Genomic DNA, 23091 nt, shown 5'->3' with positions numbered 1-23091 from the left:
GAGCTGAAACTTAAAAAAAAATTCATAACTTTTTAACGGATTGTCCGATTTTGCTCAAACTCTCACTGATGTGTTCTACTGATATTGCTAAATTCACTCAACCCACATGTTTATGAAGGTGAACTTGTCCTTTAACAGAGGAAAAATGTACACACACTCATGCAAAAAAAGATGCATGTATACACACAGACACGTGTGCACACGTATGACACAATGTACAATGTATGTATGCCTGACTTGTCTACCCTATCTCTGACATATTTCTTTCTGTGCTAAATGAAGTCAAAAGTTGGTAGTAAAGTGAGATTGTTGTGACTATTTCAGTGTCACTGTACAGTGTGGGAAACTCACAGGAGAGTGATGGCAGAACAGTGTGTCATGGTATGTGTGAGACAGGTTTACACACTCTTCTATCAACTCTATGTTTGTATGTCTCTGAGTCTGTTGTTTGATGTCATCAATGGCATGCATTGAAATGTATTCCTTCCATTTTGTGAAGTGTCTTCAGCTATCGGCAGTAAAGATATGAGATGAATTTCTAGAAGCCATGAAGATTGTTTGTCAGGCTTGATAAGACAACATAAGATGTGGATGAAACTAAACCGAGTTGTTTTCTGTGCAGAGGCAAAATAACATGTGACAGCACGGCTGATCAAATCCCAGCATGCATTGTGGCATTGCTTCTTTGTTTTCTTTTCCTACCTATATTTCAACAAACTTTAATACCTCAAGAATGATGATTGAGGGAGTGAGAGATACAAGTTTTGAATGGGAAAATATCTGATCGGCAGAATCTGTTGTGCATATGAACAAAAAATCCTACAATGCAATCGAATGGAGTAGTGACAATATGGGTTTTCAATGGTTTTTTTTTCTGATTCATTCTAATAAAGTAACAAATGATTTTATCGAAATATCTCCACTAGATCAACATATAATATGGACATTGAGTGGCACACATGGTTCTACAATGGTCCTATGTGCAATAAGTTCATCGCATACATCATGTAATAAAGCCACTTTTGATTTTGCTTCACACAAATTTCACTCAAATGCTCCGGAAACAGATAAATATTAGGATTGCAATTTGTTTGTATCTTCATCATTATCATCTGCTTTGACCACAATGATTGAAGAGATTTTATACATTGATATTTCATAATGTAACTGAAAGTGCATATTGTTCTCAAACCTGTCTGTTATGTGTAGAAATGTTTTCTTGTGCCTTTGTACACTTTGAAGTTAATGTGTGTAATCATGATGCCTGCAAAAAACTTGTTTAATGAATGCCATAGCATTTCCTTTTATGAAATTTGCGCCTTTCATGAAGTGTACATTTCTGCTGCAAGTAGCCTTGGTTACAGACTTTGATTGTTATTCATCAGAGTTCTTTGAATCAACTCAACCACCTTCTCTTTGTGCTTTATGTCAGGTGTCTGAAGTATAAGAATTTTTGTCTCAACAAAAGCCATGTGAAATTGAAAACCTGCTCAAAAAACAATAAACCTGAAGCTTCATCAATGCTTTTTATCATTAATTGTCATTCTGCAAAGGGTGAAGGTGGCATACAGAATACACATCTCCACTATTGCATGCTGTAATTTGTTCCATACTACTCAATTGTAATCATGTTCTTGGATGAACTATTTGTTTTATACATTTTCTGTCAGTGTTTCCATGGACATGAAAGGATCGTTCTTGTGTTTGATACCTATATTTTGTTGACATTGAAATGGATTTGATTTGTTGATAATATTTTGTTATTTTTCATCGTACCCCACTCCCACAATTTATACATTTCCTGTCAATCATCATTGGTTGCTTGGATACACTCCTCCCTCTCTGTCTTGGGAATGCATCGCTTCTTGCTACCACTCAGTTCTCATTCTTGGTAATGTATAGCATCGCAAATACTTTCCTGAGGATGGTTGATGAATATAGATAAAGAGTTCTCTAAAACACATCCAATTGTTTTATTTACCTGTGACAGTTTTGATGACTGGCCGTCATCTTTCTCAAACGATGGCTAATCGGCAACTGAGATGATTTGGAGCCAATTAGCAATTACCCAGGTGTGACATCTGAGTGATAGTGCCATCATACATATCAGACAGTTCGTAGTGTGAGAGAGCCCGGACCTAAACAGCTGTATCAAAGAGGCCATCGGGATAAAGAGAACCCCCCACAACATGGAACGGGATGGGGGGGGGGGGATCTTAACTGTCTGACATGTACAATGTACAGTGTTGTTATAATCCAGATGTCACACCTGGGTAATTGCTACAATCTGTAATTGGCTCCAAAACATCAGTTGCCGATTAGCCATCATTTGAGAAAGATAACAGGCTGTTGTCAGAACTGTCACAGGTAAATGCAACAATTGGATGAGTTTAGAGAGCTCTTTATCTGTATGTGTAGCATCCATTCAATGAGTATGCCATACACTTTTCATTTTGAAAACTAACATTTTATTATATTACATGGGTTAGTCAAATACCGGTTAGTGACTGGCTAAACACAGTCACGTGATGGAGGCACATTTGTTATGTTCGCTCATGGGAGAACATTTTTGTAATGTTCTCCCATGGGAAAACATTTTCACGTAACAAATGACAGAAGGCCTAGGACCGTGCGCGCACAAGTGAATTTGGCTCTGCAACATGCGAGCTGGTGAGCGAGCTATCGAGTGCGTTGTGCTGGTGGTGACGTATTTTACGTATTTGACTAACCCATATGATATAACAGATGATGACTTTTGTTGTTGGGAACATGTACCAAACGTTCCACCCTCAGGGTTTTAAATGCTATTTCGGGAGGCTATAAGCTATTTCAGGACTTATAACCTCCCTCAAGAGCATTTCAAACCCTTCGGGTGGAACATTCGGTATGTTCCCTCCCCCGCCAGTCATCATCTATATACTGTCTACTAATACTGCATTGAATCATTTATATTAATAGTGATTTAATCTATTTTTGGGTGTATTTGCCATGCTTTGTGTGCTTTTGCTGACCTTTTTTTTAAAGACAAAGTTGCTGTTTTGCCAGTTTTATGCTTTATGTTGTTATAACAATTGTCAAGTTTGTCAGGTTTATCTTAAGTCTGGAACAATGCTTTTGTGCATCATATTTTTTTCTCTTTTAAGTGTCCTTGCTGTTCAGTTAGCCCATTGAAGACGAGTCCTGAGTATACTCGGGCAGGTGTCTATGGGAAATGCATCCCGTAGCAAAATCAGCCCGTCGTCAACGGGTTAATGCTCATGATAGCCTGTTTTTCAAACTTGTCATCTATACCTAATTCTTTCACTCTCTGGAATGTCTGATCATGTTAGGAACGAGAAGAATGCACCCTAAATTTCTATCTCTGACATCTTTTCTAGCATGTTCTCTAGTCAGGTAGAAATCAGTCACATAGTTCTCTTTCTCCCTCATATATCACTCTTTTTACTTTCCTCAGCTTTAGAGAGTCACGTTTTCTGTAATTGTTTTTGTTTGTTTTCTTCAATATCTGTCTATTCTGTTTGTGTGCAAACTAGAATTTTTCTTCCCATTGCTTTGCACACAGTATAATTTTTGCCCAAGTTCAGTCCATTCCTCTGCCATTGTCTGAGCACTGTATACCTGTGTGGTATTATTACATCAAATCACTCACAAGCGTCAACAATTCTCCAATCATGTTATGATTTAGCTTTCTGTTTTCATTTGATGATTTTGTTCTGATGCTGTAGTAAACAATTTTAAGTCATTCTAACCAAGAAGGCACACCATTTAGTAAGAAGTTCAATGTAGGGAGCACACACAATGTATTATTTACTTGTGTAATGTATATATAATCCAGTATGTTTATTTATATATATATTTTTTACAGTAGCTTGCACAATTTTTTTCATGAAAAAAAATCAGATTAGCTTCATTGAATATTAAGCTGTAAAGATATACTTTGCCATAGTTTTTTACCCACTTCTCAATTACAACTAAGAGTTTGGTATGATATCTAGACCCAAACAGTTACCATAAGAAGTAAGTTTGATTATGACTGACCTGTGATGGTAGTTAGAGTATTGATAATTTGCCTAGAGTTGACTTCAGCTATTGATCCCAAAAAGTGATTAATAATCACGAAATCACCTCTTTGTGTCTGCTATCTCAGTCCTAATCCTGAAAGAATGATGGAGAAATTAATTCATTAAACAGTTCCGTTATTGGCTAGTAGTAGTTCATCTTCCAAAGGTTAAAGGTCATGATACATTTTCTTCAAGAACTTTCAGAGTCACCCCCATATGCACTATGACACGAGTGGTGTGCAAATAAAACTCAAGCAAGTAAATTGATAGCAGTGATTATCCTATGGAAAGGGGTGGGGGTGGGGGAGGCTGTAGCATCCGAAATTATTAGAGAGTGGACTCATAAGTAACTCACTAATGATTGTTCTAACGTTTAACTTTAATTTCTTTGAAGTACATGTATCAGGGCTGGTTCAAAACCTTTACCTTATTTCTAATCTACAGTCAAACTCGGATACCTCGACGTCGGATAAGCCGAATATCACTTACCTCGGGGGCAAAATGAAAGTCCCGATTGTTCCTATGGAGTTTCCGTGTATTAAAATTCGCGTAGCTCGAAAAAGATAACTCGAATTTCGGTTACCTCGAAGGGAAATCTAATGTCCCGATCTTAATTAACTTATTGTTTTTCCCAGCATGTTGCTCGAATCGAAATTGCAAACATCACTCAGCATCTCCGATTAAGCGCGCGTGGACAGCGAAGACATGTCACAAATGTTTTCACACTCGATTGTAAACATTCTGAGACCAGAACAATCGCGCGCCTAATTAAGAAATACCCGATACACAGCTGACAAGAAAAATCCCCAACACCTACTAACACACGTACATGGTATGCACATACATTTTAGCATCCGTACAATGGAGTTGTACTTACGATAGCACTACGCGCTGCCCATCATCTGCTTTTCTTTAACCACTGTGTTCTGATTTTTGATCGAGATAGTCATACCGTGCGCGTAGATTTCTCAACCGTCGTGGCGCACCTGCTTACGTTGACAGTTATAGGTACCCTATCTTTGCCATTAATCACGCTCCACTGTCAAAACATCAATCTCCTGCGTAGTGCCTTTTTTTTTTTTACTTTTTTTTTGCCTTTTCACGAAGTTTGTTTCATTTATTCTTCCCCGAGAACGCAAGCACTGAAACTTTTTTTTCCATCAATGCGATAATGAAAATCTGGAAGTTTAGGCCGATCACAATGAAGAATAAAATAGACAGGGCTCCGCACTAACTTTTATTGGGCCACCAATATCATTGATTTTTATTTTCTGTTGGTCGAAAGTAAAATCTGGTGACACATAGCACACACAAAAAAATCAGGAAAAACATTAGAAAAACTAAATCGGTCCTACTAAACATAGATTAATTAATATTAAGCATTACTGAAGTGATACAGATGCCCATGTCTAAAACAAATGAATAGAAAATTCAATCATCTTACTCTGTGTTTTAAGATTTGGCAAATAGGCGTAGAGATTATTATGAAAGTTGATGCCTATATATTTAGGAGGTCAAAACTTACGTTTGAAATGAGAAAATGGGAGCATTTGCTGACATTTGTTAACATCCGACGTTTGTTTTAGCATTGTAAAAAGCCGAAAGTTACCGTTATTCATTTTTAAATGTAAAAGCAAACAAGCGACATTCATTTTAGAATCTTACGGAGCTGAATGCTATCCTAATCCATTTCCAAACGTGAAAGCAAACATCCGCTATATGTTTTAGCATCTAACTGAGCGGATTAATACCATTAATCATTTCCAAATGTTAAAGCAACAATCTGTTATTTATTTTTGCATCATACGGAGCAGAATATTACCGTTATTCATTTCAAACATCCGACATTTATTCTATTATCGAACGGAGCCGAATGTTACTGCTGTCCACTTCCGAAAGTGAAATGAATCATCTGACTATCATTATTTTATCATCGCACGGAGCCGAATGTTACTGTTTTTCATTTTTGAACGTCAAGGCAGACATCAGACATTTTTGGACCTTCAAATGTATAGCTGAATATTACTGATATTTATTTCGAAATGTACCATAGCAAATATCCAATATTTTTTTTTATCATCGTATGGGGCAGAATGTTACTGCTATTCACTTCCAAACATGCCAAACGTAAAAGCAATCATTCGACATGTATTTCAGCATCTTCCGGAGCTGAATGTTATTGACATTTACTTTCGAACGTCAGGTGAGCACACATCCGCCATTTATTCTGTCAGCGTACGGAGTTGAATATTATTGTTATTCATTTCAGAACATCAAAGCAAACATTTGACATTTATTTTAGCATCTTCAGGAGCTAAATGTTATTGCAATTTACTTTCGAACGTAAAAGCAAACATCCAGCATTTGTTTTATCATCGCAAGGAGTTGAATATTATTGTTACTCTCTTCCGAACGTCAAAGCAAACATCAAACATTAATTTTACCATTAAACGCAGCTGAATGTTACTGTTATTCATTTCGAAATATAAAAGCAAACATCAGACAGTTGTTTTAGCATCGTATGGACATGATGGAGCAGAATATTACAGCTATTCACTTCCGAACATAAAAGCGATCATCTGACATCTATTTTAGCATCTTCCGGAGCCGAAAGCTATTGCTATTTCCTTCCGAAAGTATAAGGAAACATCCGACATTTATTTCAGCGTCTTCCGGAGCCGAATGTTATCCTTATTCATTTCCGAACGCAAAATCAAATATCTGACATTAGTTTTAGCACCATACGGAGCTGAGTCTTATCGTTATTCATTTCCAAAAGTATTAGCAAACTTCCGACATTTATTTTAGTATCATACCGAGTAGAATATTACCGTTCATTCATTTCCACAATTAAACGCAAACCTCTGACATTTATTTTAGCATCTTACGGAGCCGATTGTTACCGCCGTTCATTTTCAAAAGTAAAGGCAAACATCCTACTTTTTTTTTTTGGTGGCGCGATCGGGCCACCAAAGTCTTTATTTCTGAAATTTTGATATCATTTCCGATTTTCACTCAATTCATTCATATAAAAGTTGATTCAATTCAAATTGACAAGCATGCAAACAATCAGTAGGCACTATAACAGACACCATGTTGAACATCGATAGACGTCGAACATCGATAAACATCGGATACGTCGAAGAAAATTTGACGTACGCGTACCTCGAAATTCGCGTACGTCGAACCATTTTCTTCAGTCCCGACGAATTCGAGGTATCCGAGTTTGACTGTATATGTTTTTATTATTTAAAGGCAATGATACTGTGTGTTCACCTTGACAGAGGCAATTGAACAGACCCTAACATTACCATCCTAAAGAGTTTGGTCACCAGATACTGATATTGAAACTAATTGACACCTTGCCATTCATTTATGTAAATAAACACCAATTATTCATTGTTCCAGTAATAGCCATGATAACAGTCATAGGCACACATACCCTGTACTCAGGTGGAGTCATTGATTGAATAAATAATTATAGTATTGACATGTTGATTTATCATACTGTGATTGATCATAGTCTGAAAGTGAGAGGCTGCATTATAGCATACACAATACTTCAGCTTACTGGATCAGTTCTATACTTTTGTGTAGGTCCATGTACATTAAGTGTGTCAGTAGAACTGATGGCTACTGGAACCATCTGCTAAAGGAAAGGCTTCAGTGACCGACAAGCCTGTCACAGTTTATTTTATCATCACAAATCATCTTACATCATTTCAAGTAGTTTCTGCTGTTATGTGATGGTAGTTAGAATGTGTGAATAACTAGTAGTGATTTGTTTGCTGCTTAATAGTTTGCTTACCAGGCTGTAAAGTGACCTGCAGTTTGTAACATTGATCTGGCATGTCAAAGTAAGATTTATGGTGATTTGTGTTAAAATTAATTAGATATTTTGAATAGAAATCACAAATTTTGTGTTGTAATGGTAGGAGACAAAAATATTGTTGGTAAGGATTTCATATCTCACATTGTAGTCACTGTCAAGTTGGTGTGTGGGAACTCTGTACCTCCAGGTAGAAGAAACTGACAAAAAGTTAAAATTCTATCTTTAACCCATTGAAGATGATCCCGAGAATACTTGGGCAGGTGTCTATGGGAAATGCTTGTTAAAGCAAAATCACTCTGTCCTCAATGGGTTCATACCAATCTGAACCTGAGTGAAAGCTTCCAGGGGTACAACTTGCAATCATTAACTTCCACATCTCTCTAGTGAGATCACATATTCCGTGTGACCTTAAATTTTATGAAACATACAATGGCTGATTTTATGCTTGCATGACCACATTTGCTGGATATTATTTTTTCCCACAATGCACTGGGTAAGCGTCGAGTGTTTTTGCTTGTGGCTGCACCTAATATTAAGTCCAGCATTTTTTTTTTCCCACAGTGTGGATGTGTTTGATCAGCAGCAGGAGATATTCACATTTCATTTCATTTCATTTTTTCATGTCCTTTGTAGAAGCAGATGGCGGCAATGAGCAGGGGGAAGTCCCCTTTGCTTCAAGGGAAAGTCGGACGTCCAGCTACGGCACAGCAGGTTAGACAAACTTTGCATTTCTTCTCTTCTCTATGAATTTAATGTCACACATCAATCTTTCACATTTTATGCTAACCATTGCACCATGAATCTATTCTCCTCTACTCTAATGATTTGATGTGAAATATGCTGTGCACATCAATCTTTCATATTTGATGCTAACCATTTCACCCTGAGCTTATTCTATGTGAAAACAATTTTGTAATTGATGACATCATATTGTAGTTAAACACAGGATGATGACTTTCCCTGATAAATGTATGCAACCTTTAAATTTTGACTGTGATCTATTCGATTAAGGCAGTGTTTTTTTTTTTTAAGCTTCAGTTTGAAGAGAAATTGAAGATATTTTGTATTCAAACTCTTGTAGGACAAAAAGATATCTTTTTGAAATTTGCTGGTGTAATTGACAGAGGTTTGAGTTTCTATTAAAGTAAAGGGAGTGAAAATAGAATCATAAACTCCTTGATGTAAGACTAATACTCTTATCTATTGACTTGATTTATATGCAGTGATGTAGTCGTTAAACCATACACGTACCTTGTCTGACTTGTCTTGACCATCATTCAATGATTACTTCACCTCATCCATCCATTCTGCCTCACTAAACATGCTCTAACAGATTCTGACTCTTCTGAAGAAATTATGTATGGTAAAACACTCTACTCTAAACCCTTTCAGAAGCCATCTACCGTATGTCCCCCAAAAATATTACAACGGAAGCTCCGCAATGATATCTTTAAAAATAGTGAATCAATATGAATACAGATTCAGGGTATGAAACTATAACTCATTGCAAACATCTTACAGAAAACCCCATTAGATTTGCTTCAGTGGTCAAAGAGAAATGAGGAATTTTGTACAGGATGTCAGGAATCTCTTCCCTCCAAGTTTTGTCTAAATTGTATTCACACTCAAGAGCATCGAAGTGCTAAACTTGGAAGAATCAGACTCACAACATGCTTTACAACAATCCACATTTCTCTGTGACCGCTTAACCAAATTGAATGGGATTTTCTGCAAAATAGAGCTAAGATGTTATATTTTAAGACCTTGAAGTAGCATTTAGACAGTTTAATCATATTGGGTGTTATCAATGCAAAAATCTGGTTGTAATTTTCTTTTTTGGGACATACTGTAGATGCTTCTCTGTAGGTATCATGCATGGTGTGTTGGGTGTCTATCTCTAGCATCTTATGGGTTAAAGGCTGGATTGAGTGTGGAGTGGGGAAAGGCAGTCACCTTATATCTTCTATGAGTTAGGGATTTTTTTTCTCAATTACTTAAAACTTAGTACACTGAAGTGAAGTGGTGCTTTTTGTTTTAGATTGGCACTTGGAAAGTAATTAAGACAGTCACTGTTCTCTTCAATTTCATTACCGGTGTTACTTTAGTATCATTTATTTCATGCCAGCAAGTTCTCAAATCTTTCCACAATATTTTTTATCGAGCAAAGGTCACATTCAGTGCAATCAATTTCATTTCTTCATGGTTTAGTGCCCAAAATACATACATATCACATTCTGATATAAGGAGATAACTTAGGAGCCTACTTGCAATGCCAATAAGTCTTCTTTTCATTTTGTCAAGCTGGTATGATGTGTGACTGCATCCACCTGTTGTGTTGCTATGGTGATGGAACATGAAATGTGGATTATCATATGACAGGGGATGCATGACATGAATATTGTTAACCCATTGTAGACTACTCCTTAGTATAGTCAGGCAGGTGTCTATAGGCAATGTGTTCTACCAGAATCAGCTCATTCTCAATGGGTTAAGGTCCTTAAAGTTCATTTAAGAGGTAAAAGAGGGTGTGGGTTTTGTTTACCCTGTAGACTGGAGGTTGGTGTAATGCATGGATTGGTTGAAGCTCCAGGAAGAAAAATAACTGGTGGTGTCCAGTACACTGACTCAGATTCTAGTTACTGTAAAATGAGGAATGTTCGTGTGTATTTTAATTTTGCGAATTTCGCGAGCACCAAGATTTGCGAAATATAAATGCACGCGAAAGTTCTTGTCTACACTCTATGCATTGAATGCCAGTGGCAATTCACGAAAATTTCATTCCGCAAAAAAAGGCTGTCTGCTCCAATTTGCAAAAATTTCATTCCGCAAATCATCATGTTTTACAGTACATTCAGACTGTGATCCTTCACTTTGAGGATAAGCCGTATGGGGTGCCAAGTGTCACATGGTCAATTACATTATGAAATCAGTCATTTCATCAACAATTTGGCTGATTTTGTGATGAAATGGCCATATCGTCAACGAAATCGGCCATTTCGTAACGAAATTGACTGTGCGACACTTTGCACCCATAGAGGTTATCCACGAGGTTAGGGATCACCGTCTGAACGTACACGTGTAACTATTGGTTGATTCATGTTGTGGGGTTGAGCAGCTTGTTTGACTGATTGTAGGACCATTGCATGCAGTAATTGCTTTGAATTTAGTCTCTTTTTTTTCCCATTGAAGACTAGTCCCGAGTATTCTCAGGCTGGGGTGAATGGGAGATGCATGTTGTAGGGAAATCAGTCCATCTTCAATGGGTTAATGGGCCAGGGCAAAGTAGTTCTATGAAAAGCCTGAGTATCCAGTCATTCCATGAGAATCAGTTAACAAAGGAAACCTGCCAGGTTATCCAGACATTTTGGACTGTGTGCAAAATGAGTAGAAAATATAATATATCTGTGCATGTTTCTATCAGTGGGGTTAATTAGTAATGAATACAATGTACATGCAGCAGGCCCAGAGCACATTGAACCACTTACTTACTCCTTGGTATTAAAGCCATAGACTGACTATAGAGTACTGTTTTGCTTCTTTCAGTACCGGGTAAGACATTCTGTTGTGATTACTGCAAGATAAATTTTCCAAACAAAGGTCCTCAAGGAGATTCTGTTTCTTCAATTGATCACTAGTCTTGAAAGTCTGTTTAGATGGCTGAATTGTGATTCATGTAGTAGAACAGTGACAAAACACTGTAAACTTAATACCAATTCTTTTTTTCTCACACTCTATGCTCCTTATTTTTGAACAATGCATCCTTCCTTATTCTTGATGGGATCTAGAGGAATGGCCAACTCAAATTCTATCTAAACATGCCAGTCTGCATATGCCAGAAGAAACATTTAAAATGTAATATCATATGGTAGGAGATACAGTGGTTTAATGATGGAACTGACTATGTGTTGACTGTTTCAGGTCCCAGTAGACGGCTGGATAATATAGTCAGCAATGGGAGCAGCCCCCCTACAGGCAAGCTATGCATCATGTGACTATTACTGTCATGTGACTATCACAGTCATGTGACTATCACTGTCATGTGACTATTACTGTCATGTGACTATCACTGTCATGTGACTATTACTGTCATGTGACCATTACTGTCATGTTCGTCATGTGACCATTATTGTCATGTTCGTCATGTGACCAATACTGTCCTGTGACTAGTACTGTCATGTGACTATTACTGTTGTATGACTATTAATAGTTAGGTTCACACATTGTTCCTAAACTTTAAGTTTAGGTCAAAAACTTAACTCACGATGATTAGCCTGTAGTTTAATAGCACCTTGTGGACGCACTCGAAAGTTAGCAATCTTAAAGTTTAGTCGATGATTAGAACCACAAGACATCTTAGGGTTTACTCTCTCTCCACGAGCCATGGGGGGTCCCCACTCGTAGTTTCGCTCCATGTGGACACAATAATCAACGAGCTCATGAGTTATCGTGAACCTTGTGTGTCGTTCGCTGCGCTATTTTGTGTGGGCTCAAGGTCATTGTAATCATCGAGTGGGGCTTGCTCGTAAGTTGTAACTTAAAGTTTAGGTGCGCGTGTGAACCTCCGTCGTGAATTCATGAGTGGAGCTAATCATCAACAGTTAAGTTTTTTACCTAAACTTCAAGTTTGGCAACTGCGTGTGAACGTAACTACACTGTAATATGACCATTAGGCAAAAAAAAAAAAATTGTTGCATTGGCGTAACCCGCCCGACCCTAAAAATTCCGCCGACCCCATGTTTTTTTATTATTTTTTTTTGCTATCGATATCAAATATCTTGTTGATTGCGATCGCGATCGCACAAACCCGGAAGTGGAAACGGCTCTGGGGATATCGGATACGTACGAGGGAGAGATCTAGCGCCTCGCATAAGCCTTCCTTGATCAGTACGTCATCTGTTTCCAACACGGACACGTACTCTAACAAGATTTATTCAGTGTATACGTAGCATTCAGACTGCGATGTATTGTGCACAGTTTTGCCATAGGTTTCTTGTGTGGAGAACTTACACGAATCTGTATATGTGGGACTGTAATAGAGATCGCCGTGTGCGATGAAAAGATCGTACATATGGGTCAATTTGCATCTATCTTATCTAAGTCAAAATAGTAAAATATGAAGTGAAAACATTCAGGATAGGGATTTCAACATCTTTGAATTCTGTGAAGGGGTATAATTCCAGTAGTAGCGGCCTCATAAATGATTTGTAGAATAGATGAACACAGCACATTCGGTGCAGCAGTAACTGTTTACTGAGCTGAGCACGAGTTTTACACGTAAAATGCAGGTAGCAAAAAAAAAAAAAAAAAAAAAAAAAAAAAAAAAAAAAAATCTGCCCGACCGACCCTATTTGAAAATCTCATGTTACGCCAATGCAACAATTTTTTTTTTTTGGCCTTACTATCATGTGACTATTAACTGTCATTCAACTTCTGCCATGACCGTGTGACTGTGACTACAATCTCATCTTTCAGTGATTTGAGTGAACACCTTTCCTTTTTTTATTTCATCATGATCAAGATGCCATGTTGTGTGTACATTTCGGTAAAAAGCTATCTTATTGTCCTATCAACAAATGATTGTTACTCTTCTACCAGTGATAGAACTCAGAATGATGTACTGTAACTGAATGTCACAAACACCATTCTGTGTAAACACCATTTCATGTAACAATGCTGAAGTCCATTGTTAAGGAATACATCCTGTACTTGTTGCTTTGCATCTGCTTGCATTCCAATGTTATGGTTAGTTCCATGTCATATTCACTCCTGCTACTCTAAGAATTGATACCATATTCCATTTTTGCCCCCTTCCCCCCCCCAAAAAAAAAAGAAAAAGAATCCAAAGAAAAGTGAAGATGCTACCTCACTCTAAAGAATCTTTCTAGTATTTTTTCTCTCATCAAGCCCCTACACATTGTCTAACAGCTTCACATAAATGTAATACTCAGTGAGCTTTTATGCACACTGCTATTTTTAGCATGCTATACTTATTTTTCTAATCTAATGTCCACCAATGGGATGGAGGGTATTGTGCTGTTTGATGATACCTTTAATACACATGTACAGTAGATTGCTAAAACACTACAAGATTTGATACTTGAAAGACAGTTTGCTCTATTTTAGAAGTAATTATGGCGTTATCCTGTCCAAACAAGCCGTAGCTTTGACCAAGATAAGTGTACAACTGTATGTATGTAATGTTAAGTGATTCACACTTTTTCAGTGTGTAGGAGGTATTCTTGGAGTTGGAAAGAGTTTGGAAATACAGATGCACACACCTTGAATCAAACTACATGCATTATGTGAGCATTGTAACTACATTTGACATCAGTTTATTTACCGAAAGCATAGATTGGAGACTATACTTTTTCTTATTCCTGACCATTGGTTGCCATAGATACAACCCCAGGCTCAGTGAGGAGACGAGGGGAGGATGGCGGTAGTACGGACAGCGAGGATGAAGACATTGACATGTTGGATGATATCGAGTCTACCAAGGAGGTTTACAGAACAAAGGTCTGAACAGCCAGACTAAGTATGCTTTTATGTCATTATACTACATGTACTTTACTCTGACTGTAGTAATTCTGAAAAATATGGTTCTGTCACAGTACGTGATCATCGGGAACTAGGGTGCAAATGATTGGTTTTCATTAGGTTTTCTAAAAATACCCAGGGCATTTCTTGCTACATGCAGACTCAAATAACTTACACTTAAAAGATGTGAGAATTATTTTTTTATGATGAGGATCTCATTAATGATTTTATGGAGTAATTGTAGAAAAAGACTTTATCCATTAAGGACTGTGTAGTCTTTCAACCAATGAAGTAATATAATATTTGGCAAAAGTTGCTTGTTTGGATAGATGAATGAACAAATGAATGAATGACTGAATGAATGACTGAATGAATGAATGAATGAATGAATGGATGTATAGATGGATGAATAGATATAAAATCAATAGATGATTCTTTTAACAACACAGATCTGAAACAAAGTTATGACATCACTCACAGAAACCCATACAACCACACCAAGGTATATTCAGGTCAATCCTAGGCAGATGTGGACTTTCATATTCTTTACCTTTTGATGTGTCTGTCACATTGCATTTGAGGTAGATGACACAAAAAGATGGAAGGTTTTTTTTTTTATCATCATTGCTATGAATTATGAGGCTGAACATCTGAATGAAAGATGTATATAAAAAAAAGATAAAAATGATTATAGCAAAATAGACTACAGACAAGAACCACTCTACTCTACATATGTACAGCCAGTATATATGTCAAATGTTTTTCTTTCTCAGAGCCTGACAATGTTCTGTCATAGCATGTTAAAAGTCCTTTCTTTAGAAAGGTTTCTGTCTGGTGATTTTTTTTTTTCCCAAGGTGCCTAAAGAATATGACTAACAGTGTGGTTTGTATGGAGAACATGAGTCTTCAGATTTTTACAGTGAAAATCTTTTTTCCTCCTTAGCCTGTTACATCATGCCATGTCCACATCATGAAAATAAATTTTGACTGTTTCTCAGAAAATACCGAGGTAAATGTTGAATCATTCTCTTTGTCAGATGGAACTGTTTGTGAGTGACCTTTCTCGCAAGAAGCCCAACTCTCTCGAGAAGAAGTACAACCGCTACGCCTGGAACCTCTTCACCGTTTCAGTCTTCTATGCTCTGCCTGTTGTCCAACTTGTCATCACATACCAAGTGGTAGGAACTTAGAGTCTTAAATTAACTTGGAATGATGTCAATGGTAACCTAACATGTTGAATGAGTGTGTGATGAAAGAGCAAGAGTGTATTTTTAGATTTCAACTTGTCTTTTATAAGAGGAAATTGAAACAAAAAATCACTCATCTGTTAGCAAACTGTGAGCTTAGTTGAACATGTTATTTAGTGTTAAATGTACTTCAAGAGAGCTTGCAGTATGACAAAAGCCAAACTTAGTCACCAACCTCACCAAACCTAGCAAGATACATGAAAGCTTTTCTCTACAAAGCTTTGCTCTCAGCCTGTAGCCATCATCCATATGGTCATTCCAATGAGGCTACTATAAAGATAAATGTTCTATCATGCTCAAATTCATCATACACATAGATTTGAAATCATAATTTATCTAGTGGTACTTAGATAACCTCACCTCAAAGGCAGTTATGTGAAAAGAAGCCAAAATTGCATGATTGAAGATCACAGTGAATACAGGTCACGGTTTGATAGTCTGAGCTTGTAAAGTACCATGTGATGAACTATCAGGGATTTGAACATATTCATTTAATGCTGGCATTTGCATTGCTTGGAAAATGGTCACAAATCATACATATACTGTAAACCAAGATATTTTGCAGCATGACAATTTTGCAACGAAGCAGACAGCCTTTTTCATAGCATGAAATTTTCATGACTTGCCACTAACATTCAATGCCTGTAGTGTAATCATTCAGAACTTTTGCATGCATTTTAATTTTGCCAATTATTGCTCTTGCGAAATTTGTGAAATTAAAATGCACATGAATATTTCTGGTTTTACATTATTTGTTACAATGTGTGCTGTTGATCTTTGCTTAAACTATAATGATGACCATAGTGGTGCCATTATGATGACTAAAATACAAAGAGTTAATTTGTAATAACATCCACTATGTTTTATATATTTTGTATCCATCTCCAGGTCACCAAAACTACAGGGAACCAAGATTCTTGCTATTATAACTTCATGTGTGCAAAGCCTTATGGGTGGTTCAGGTAATGAAAAGGGGCTATGGTTGTAGATATAGAGAGAATTCTATGTATACAAGTACATTTATTGATGTTATACCACTGTTATTGTACTGTATGCAAGTTTTATCATTGATAGCAAACCATTAAACTCACTTGGAAAATAGCAAGACTCCCAAAAGAACATTATCAGACACTGCCAACTAAACAATATACATTTTGTATGTGGGCATCTTCAAGCAGATCTATGAGTAGATACATTTCATGGAGTGCCAGAAAGGCTCACCCTTTAATATGTAGAATGCTCTCTAAGTTTGTGCAGTTTAGATTTCATATTGCAATAATTGCCAACTTTTCTTTCAAGTTTTACATCTTCTTCAGAGTCTTGCCTCATGTCATATAGTGGACAATATCTCTGTTGACATATGAATTGATTTTCCAGTACTGTTCTGATTTTAGGATGTCGTTATTGTATATTTAAACAGTCATGATCCCATTTCTGTCATTGACAGTGCCTTCAACAATGTGTTCAGCAACACTGGCTATGTGTTTCTAGGATTTCTCTTTCTGTTGCTGGTCTGGAGGCGAGACTACATCCATAAGAAGCGAGTAGAGATGGGTTACATCAATGAGACGGTTAGTTTATCAACCTACAAGATTTACATTTCATTCAGGTTACATTAGGATGTCAGAAAATACAAATGTTCTTGTAGAATTTGTGCCTGTTTTTTTTTAAAGCATACAATTGTGCAAAAGATTAAAGCATTGTGGAATTATGTTGTGGTGATTTTGCAATCATAATACTTATTCCGATTTCGCAGTTATACTTCTTCTGAGACCTTCAAGTAATAAGAAAGAAGCTAATGATAGAACAGTATATGACACATTGTAACAAATCCTGCTTTAACATCTTGAATGAATGAATTCACTGATACACTGAGTAATATTTTCCTTTAACACTGCAAATAAATGAATTAATTATTACACTTTGTGTATCATATTTCCCCATAACTCAAATGAATGAATTTAGTGCCACAGTTATTGTTTTTCTATCATCTCGAATTAATTCAGTGATACACCATGTATGTAATAGATACACCATGTACACATTGTATGTCATATATTACACTGTGTATATCACAATCTGCAGGTGAATGGCATCCCCAAACACTATGGTCTTCTCTATGCCCTTGGCTATGCCCTTGTCATGGAAGGTGTGATGAGTGGATGTTACCATGTATGTCCTAACAGAGCTAACTACCAGTTTGGTGAGTACAGAGAGCCACCAGCTCAGCTCGTCTTCATCCTTGGATTCTTTGTGTTAACCCTTTGAGGTCAAGTCCTGTGTGTACTCTGGCAGGTTTCTACAGGAAATATGTGATGTAGCTCAATAAGCTTGTCCTCAATGTGTGCAATTTGTAGTAAAGATTGTGATACAGCTATGAGTTGGAATTGTCAAACACTGCAGATCCATAGATTATTATTAGGTTAGACATCAACCAGACATCAAAATATTTTAAATCATAAAGCTTATCCAGAAGATAAAAAAGAAGTTGGCTCAGTGTTAAAGATACAGTCAACCGTGGCTAAGTTAAATCTATGTGGACTGAAGAAATAGTTTCGACTTAGAGAAAATCTAACTTGGGATTGAAATCAATAGAATATGAAGAGAAGAGGACTTGAAAAGACTTTGTCTTAGGCAGTTATTCGACTTATATTATGCGAGGTTGACTTAAGCAAGGTTGACTGTGTATTTTTTGGACCAAAGTCAAAATCAATGATGCTGGTAATGACAATTAGAAAGATAATTCATGATTTTGATTAAATTTTGATATACATGACTTGCCTACTATAGTGATTTTTGTGTCATGCCTACAAGGTGTAGTTGTAAGTGAACATGTTACCTAATGACAGACTTGAATCATGTGATCACTCAACTCCGTCACATGAATGCTGAATTCTGTCACTTGATCGCTATTAAATGTAATCCTGAAGATGTTAATTAGATGATGTTTTGTTGTTTCCAACCTAGATACGGCCTACATGTACATGATAGCTTGTCTTGGGATGCTCAAGATGTATCAACAGAGACATCCAGACATCAACGCTAATTCTTACATCTCCTTCGCCCTCTTTGCTCTCATCCTTTTCATTGGCTTTCTAGGATTGGTGAGTATCTAATGTTCTTTTCTAGGATTGATAAATATCTATCAACACTCCAAACATTACCTGACGGACAGCCTCATATTGCAGCTGATTGACAAATTGCCCTACATCGACGTACATAAGCACCAAATTAATCAGTGTGTTTAAGTGGTAGCCATGATATAAAATCATGGGCAGACATACTCAGACTGGATTTGAACCAACGACCTCTTGATCACTGGACAGGTGTCTTTTCCACTATACCACTGAGCTTCCACTGGACAACCACTGCTGGTTCTAATCCATATAGCATGCTGTGGGTACTTCCTATCTATTCAAATGAATGAAATTCACACGAAAATTTCATTTATATGGACAGCCACTATGTACATGTATCATTCACTTTGACACACAGTCATTTAGAGAGAATTCTATCCAGCTTCTCCTTTCTTTAGGGTTTTGCTTTAAGCTCTTTTCTAAATTTCATTGTTATCATTAAATGTCATTTTTAAATAGAATTACCTCATTCATGACTGCCTCAATAAGTTGAAGGACAGAACACGAATAGTGCCCTCTATGGCACAAACTATGGCCTAAGAGCTGGTGATCAAGTGGGGAAAGTCCCTCGTGACTTGTTGTTCTCCTGGATGGAGGTACATATTGTAGAGAATGTGGTTAATCAGAAAGTTCCTCATTAGATCAAGCCACAGGTGTCTGGGTTGTTCTGTAGTACCTCATATCCCTCTTCAGTGGTACATGTTTAACGCTGAAGTTCTCACAAGACCCTTAAAGGGGATGGCTAGTAACTGATCAGTGGGAATCAGTGGGAATGCTGAGGGATGATTGTTCCAATCCTTGTGGGGTTCATTTAAGAGTACATTATATATCTATTCTTGTGTGAAAATGATTTGCTTCAGAATGGTCTCATATTCAAGTAATGTGCAGTTTAATGTTTCCAGGTAAGCGTCCCTGGTCAGTGACGGGGCATTAATCTGCTCATTACTTGAATATGAGACCGTTCTGAAGCAAATCATTTTCACACAACAGTAGATATATAATGTACTCTTAAATGAATCCCACAAGGATTGGAACAATCATCCCTCAGCATTCCCACTGATTCCCACTGATCGGTTACTAGCCATCCCCTTTAAGGGACTTTCACACCTCTCTTGATTTTAACAGCAGCTGCTTGGGATAAGTCTGGATTTGCTACAAACTACATGTAGTTAGATCCCTTGCTGATGTGATTTCCTTTCACAATTAATGTTTTCACTGTGCATCCCAATACTTGTTGTCATATCAGATATGATTACTTTCATATTTGATTCTTCTTATTATTGTTTTCTAAAATCCCAGATTATTCATAAATTATATTCTGTAGAACAATTAATAACCAAAAACATTTCTTTGGTAAGAAAGTTGCTACACTCCACACAAAGGAAATAACTGTGACAACTCTATTTTATGATTAGTTGGACAAAGATTGAATTAAAACAAAATTCTAAAAGGATGCATTGTACATACAATGAATAGACTTGTGAGGATGATGGAAATGTGTGTCACCATCAGCCTGTCAGAGCCATGGCTTATGGAACACTGTAAGGGCTGCTTTGTGTTGAGATACATTATGCTTTTACTAAAATCCACTGAGAAATGAAGGATATCACTCAATATTCTTTCATCTGTTCTACCTACACGGTATCTTCATAATTTCCCAAAACACAAGGAATATGTTTTCATTCACAGCCAAATTGTGGAAACTGTGAATTTAGAATGTCTTATTTGATTAATGACTTTCATTGATTTCATAGAAAAAACATGTTGTTACACACATAAAGTAATTTTACTCTATGGACCTTCATTTTAACAGCCATGATATTATTCTATTTCCCCTACTAACATGTGGATATCAATCAGAGATACAATAGTTATATTGGTATAAACACTCTGCATTGATACTAACTGCTGTATGGGACTTTGAATATGGCAGTATTCGGGTGATTTGTTTGGATTGTGCTAAGCCTTGTTCCTATTTCAGTCTTTAATGTACTCCACCTAGAAGCCCTCTTCAAATGAGACTAAAGGGATAGAATACCAGTGTAGGCCCACTGATGAATTCATGAATATATAGAGATAGGAGATACAGGAAGTATGGTTACATTCATCTCCTTTTCCTCTGGCTAGGCCAATGTCTGCCTTATGCAGAGTATAACCTGAATGTGAATTAGGATATCATATCTAGCAGACCTGTTGAGTACCAGGTAAGTACTGATGAGTGTGGCCTGAAGACAGGATGGGGTGCTATGAACAGGAAAGACCCTCACAGCCTGGGGGGAAATCTGTCAGTAATCCTAAAGCCTGCCTGGCCAGCCTAATTAGCCTAATTGACGAGTCGTAAAGTACTTCTCCTACACTTCTGGCCGGATGATAAACACCAGCTCTCCCCCTTTGCTGACCGTCCACTTAATCGGTCAAGAAGACCTGTTACTTTGAGATGACTTTCAAGTGAAAGTTTCATGTAGTCTTCATAGGATATTGACTCACTTACTGATTCCATGTCTGCTTATCTACCTAAATGCAGTAACTGACTGGTCCATACACAGTATACATAATGTGCCGCTGCTAGCAAGAAATAAGAAATACAAAACCCATCTACGGTGGTCTCATGGTTTGAGATCACTACACTTCATTTCACTGTCTTAACCCGTTGAGGACCGGCTGATTTTGCTATAACACGCATTTCTCATAGACACCTGCCCGATTATGCTCGCGACTCGTCCTCAATGGGGTAAGAGTAGTCTGGAGTCAAGAAACCTGTATAGAGAGACCACTTGTTTGTAAAGGTTACTTTTCTGTAAGATTGCTCTTCTTTCTCTTCCTTTTTTTCTTATTTGTAAATTAAAGAAGAAATTAATGTATCGCGTGCACTTTTGCATGATGGGATGCAATATTTTCAAGGAGAGGCAATAAATGTCTGTAAAATGATCACCTTATGTCAAGAAATGATGGAATGTGTGAATCTGACAGTGCTTGCCTTGTATCTACCTTGGCCTTTGCCATGTAAATGTACTGTATGTTACTGTCAGTAAACAATGGATCAGGTCGTATACAGTACATAGTTGCAAGGAATGATGTGACGAATTGCTGGAGTATTTTTAATGGATCTAGTCATTTGGCTCTAAGGAATGGTGCTGAATGGCTAGAGGATTTTAACAAAGGGTCTTTCACTTATTGGTATCAGGAATTATATAAATATTATCAGGAATTATAGAAATATGTTGAGTATTGCATCATATTTGTGGCTTCTCCCTCCTGTTCCAAATGACACACAGTGACAGGTAATAGTCTGTGTCTATGTAGTCACCTTGGTGAGGTGAACTTTTAGGGGGTTACCATCAATCATCAAAGTTTATTGTCGAGACCAACTCCCTTGATGAGTACCTGTACTTTGTGAGACCTCAAATGGGAGTGCTGACATTTCTTGGTTAGAACTGTCCTATATAAGGTACCTCTTTAAAATGTTCTCCTTGAGAGAGAGAGAGTCTTTAGCTCATCAAGAGAGCGGATGACGTGATGACGTAGCTTTCACTGAGCCTTGAACAATGAATCTGTTGTTTCTCAGAAGACTGAATCACCTCCCTGGCCTTCAACTCATGACTAGTTACCAGCTTCATTTCTTGGTTTGTTTTTCTGCCAAGATGTTAAAAATGGGCCTGTAAAGTAGCTACTGTGTAATTGAAGAATATATTGCACATACATTGTACCAGGTAATGATTTTCCCCTTTAGTCCTCCCATGTCCAGGGTTTGAAATGTGAAGGTACATTGTACAATGTACAGTGTAGTATTGTATTACACAGGGAATTCCCACAAGGAAAGGAGTTAAAACAGCAATATTGTGGAAGTGTGTTAAGACTGATACTGATGTACTGTAGTCATACCAGTGTTAATGGTAGTTCGAATGTGGTGTGTGTGTGTATGTGTGTGTGTGTGTGTGTGTGTGTTGTTGTTGGGATGTGGTATCTGATATCATTTGCAAATGTGCAATACATGGCATGACATTGTACACATCACAAAACTTGCACATATCATCACAACTTGGCATTATCTTTCTGATAGTGTACCTTTGAAAAATCTGTAAGAAAATCATGCTGTATGGAGAGGCAATCACATACTGGTTTTAAGGCTTGTCAGTGGTTTATTGACTGGTTTATTTCTTTCAACAAACAGCATTCCTTAACTTTCAGTGATGGGAGTTTCAATGTGCTTGAGCTTAATCGAATATAAAACTGGTGTATTTATTTAATTCCAATGCTGTAGGAAAAAAAGAACAATA

At 37.1% G+C, this 23091-nt stretch overlaps 1 protein-coding gene across 1 annotated transcript in view; it reads left to right on the top strand.

The window, feature by feature from the left end:
- Positions 1 to 23091, top strand: part of LOC139724028 (SID1 transmembrane family member 1-like) — a 130017-nt gene that overhangs the window by 25240 nt on the left and 81686 nt on the right. Inside the window, exons 9-16 of the mRNA XM_071635264.1 lie at positions 8455 to 8604; positions 11812 to 11865; positions 14291 to 14409; positions 15468 to 15608; positions 16566 to 16639; positions 17125 to 17248; positions 17763 to 17880; positions 18645 to 18781. Of these exons, the coding sequence (XP_071491365.1) occupies positions 8455 to 8604; positions 11812 to 11865; positions 14291 to 14409; positions 15468 to 15608; positions 16566 to 16639; positions 17125 to 17248; positions 17763 to 17880; positions 18645 to 18781 (917 nt within the window). The remainder of the gene's footprint in view (positions 1 to 8454; positions 8605 to 11811; positions 11866 to 14290; positions 14410 to 15467; positions 15609 to 16565; positions 16640 to 17124; positions 17249 to 17762; positions 17881 to 18644; positions 18782 to 23091) is intronic.

The sequence above is a fragment of the Diadema antillarum genome, unplaced genomic scaffold, assembly GCF_040938485.1.
Source record: "Diadema antillarum isolate AM-2024a unplaced genomic scaffold, OU_Dant_1.0 scf00000001, whole genome shotgun sequence".
NCBI lineage: Eukaryota > Metazoa > Echinodermata > Echinoidea > Diadematoida > Diadematidae > Diadema > Diadema antillarum.
The sequence above is the reverse complement of the archived record's forward strand: the minus strand, read 5'-3'. Positions and strand labels throughout refer to the sequence as shown.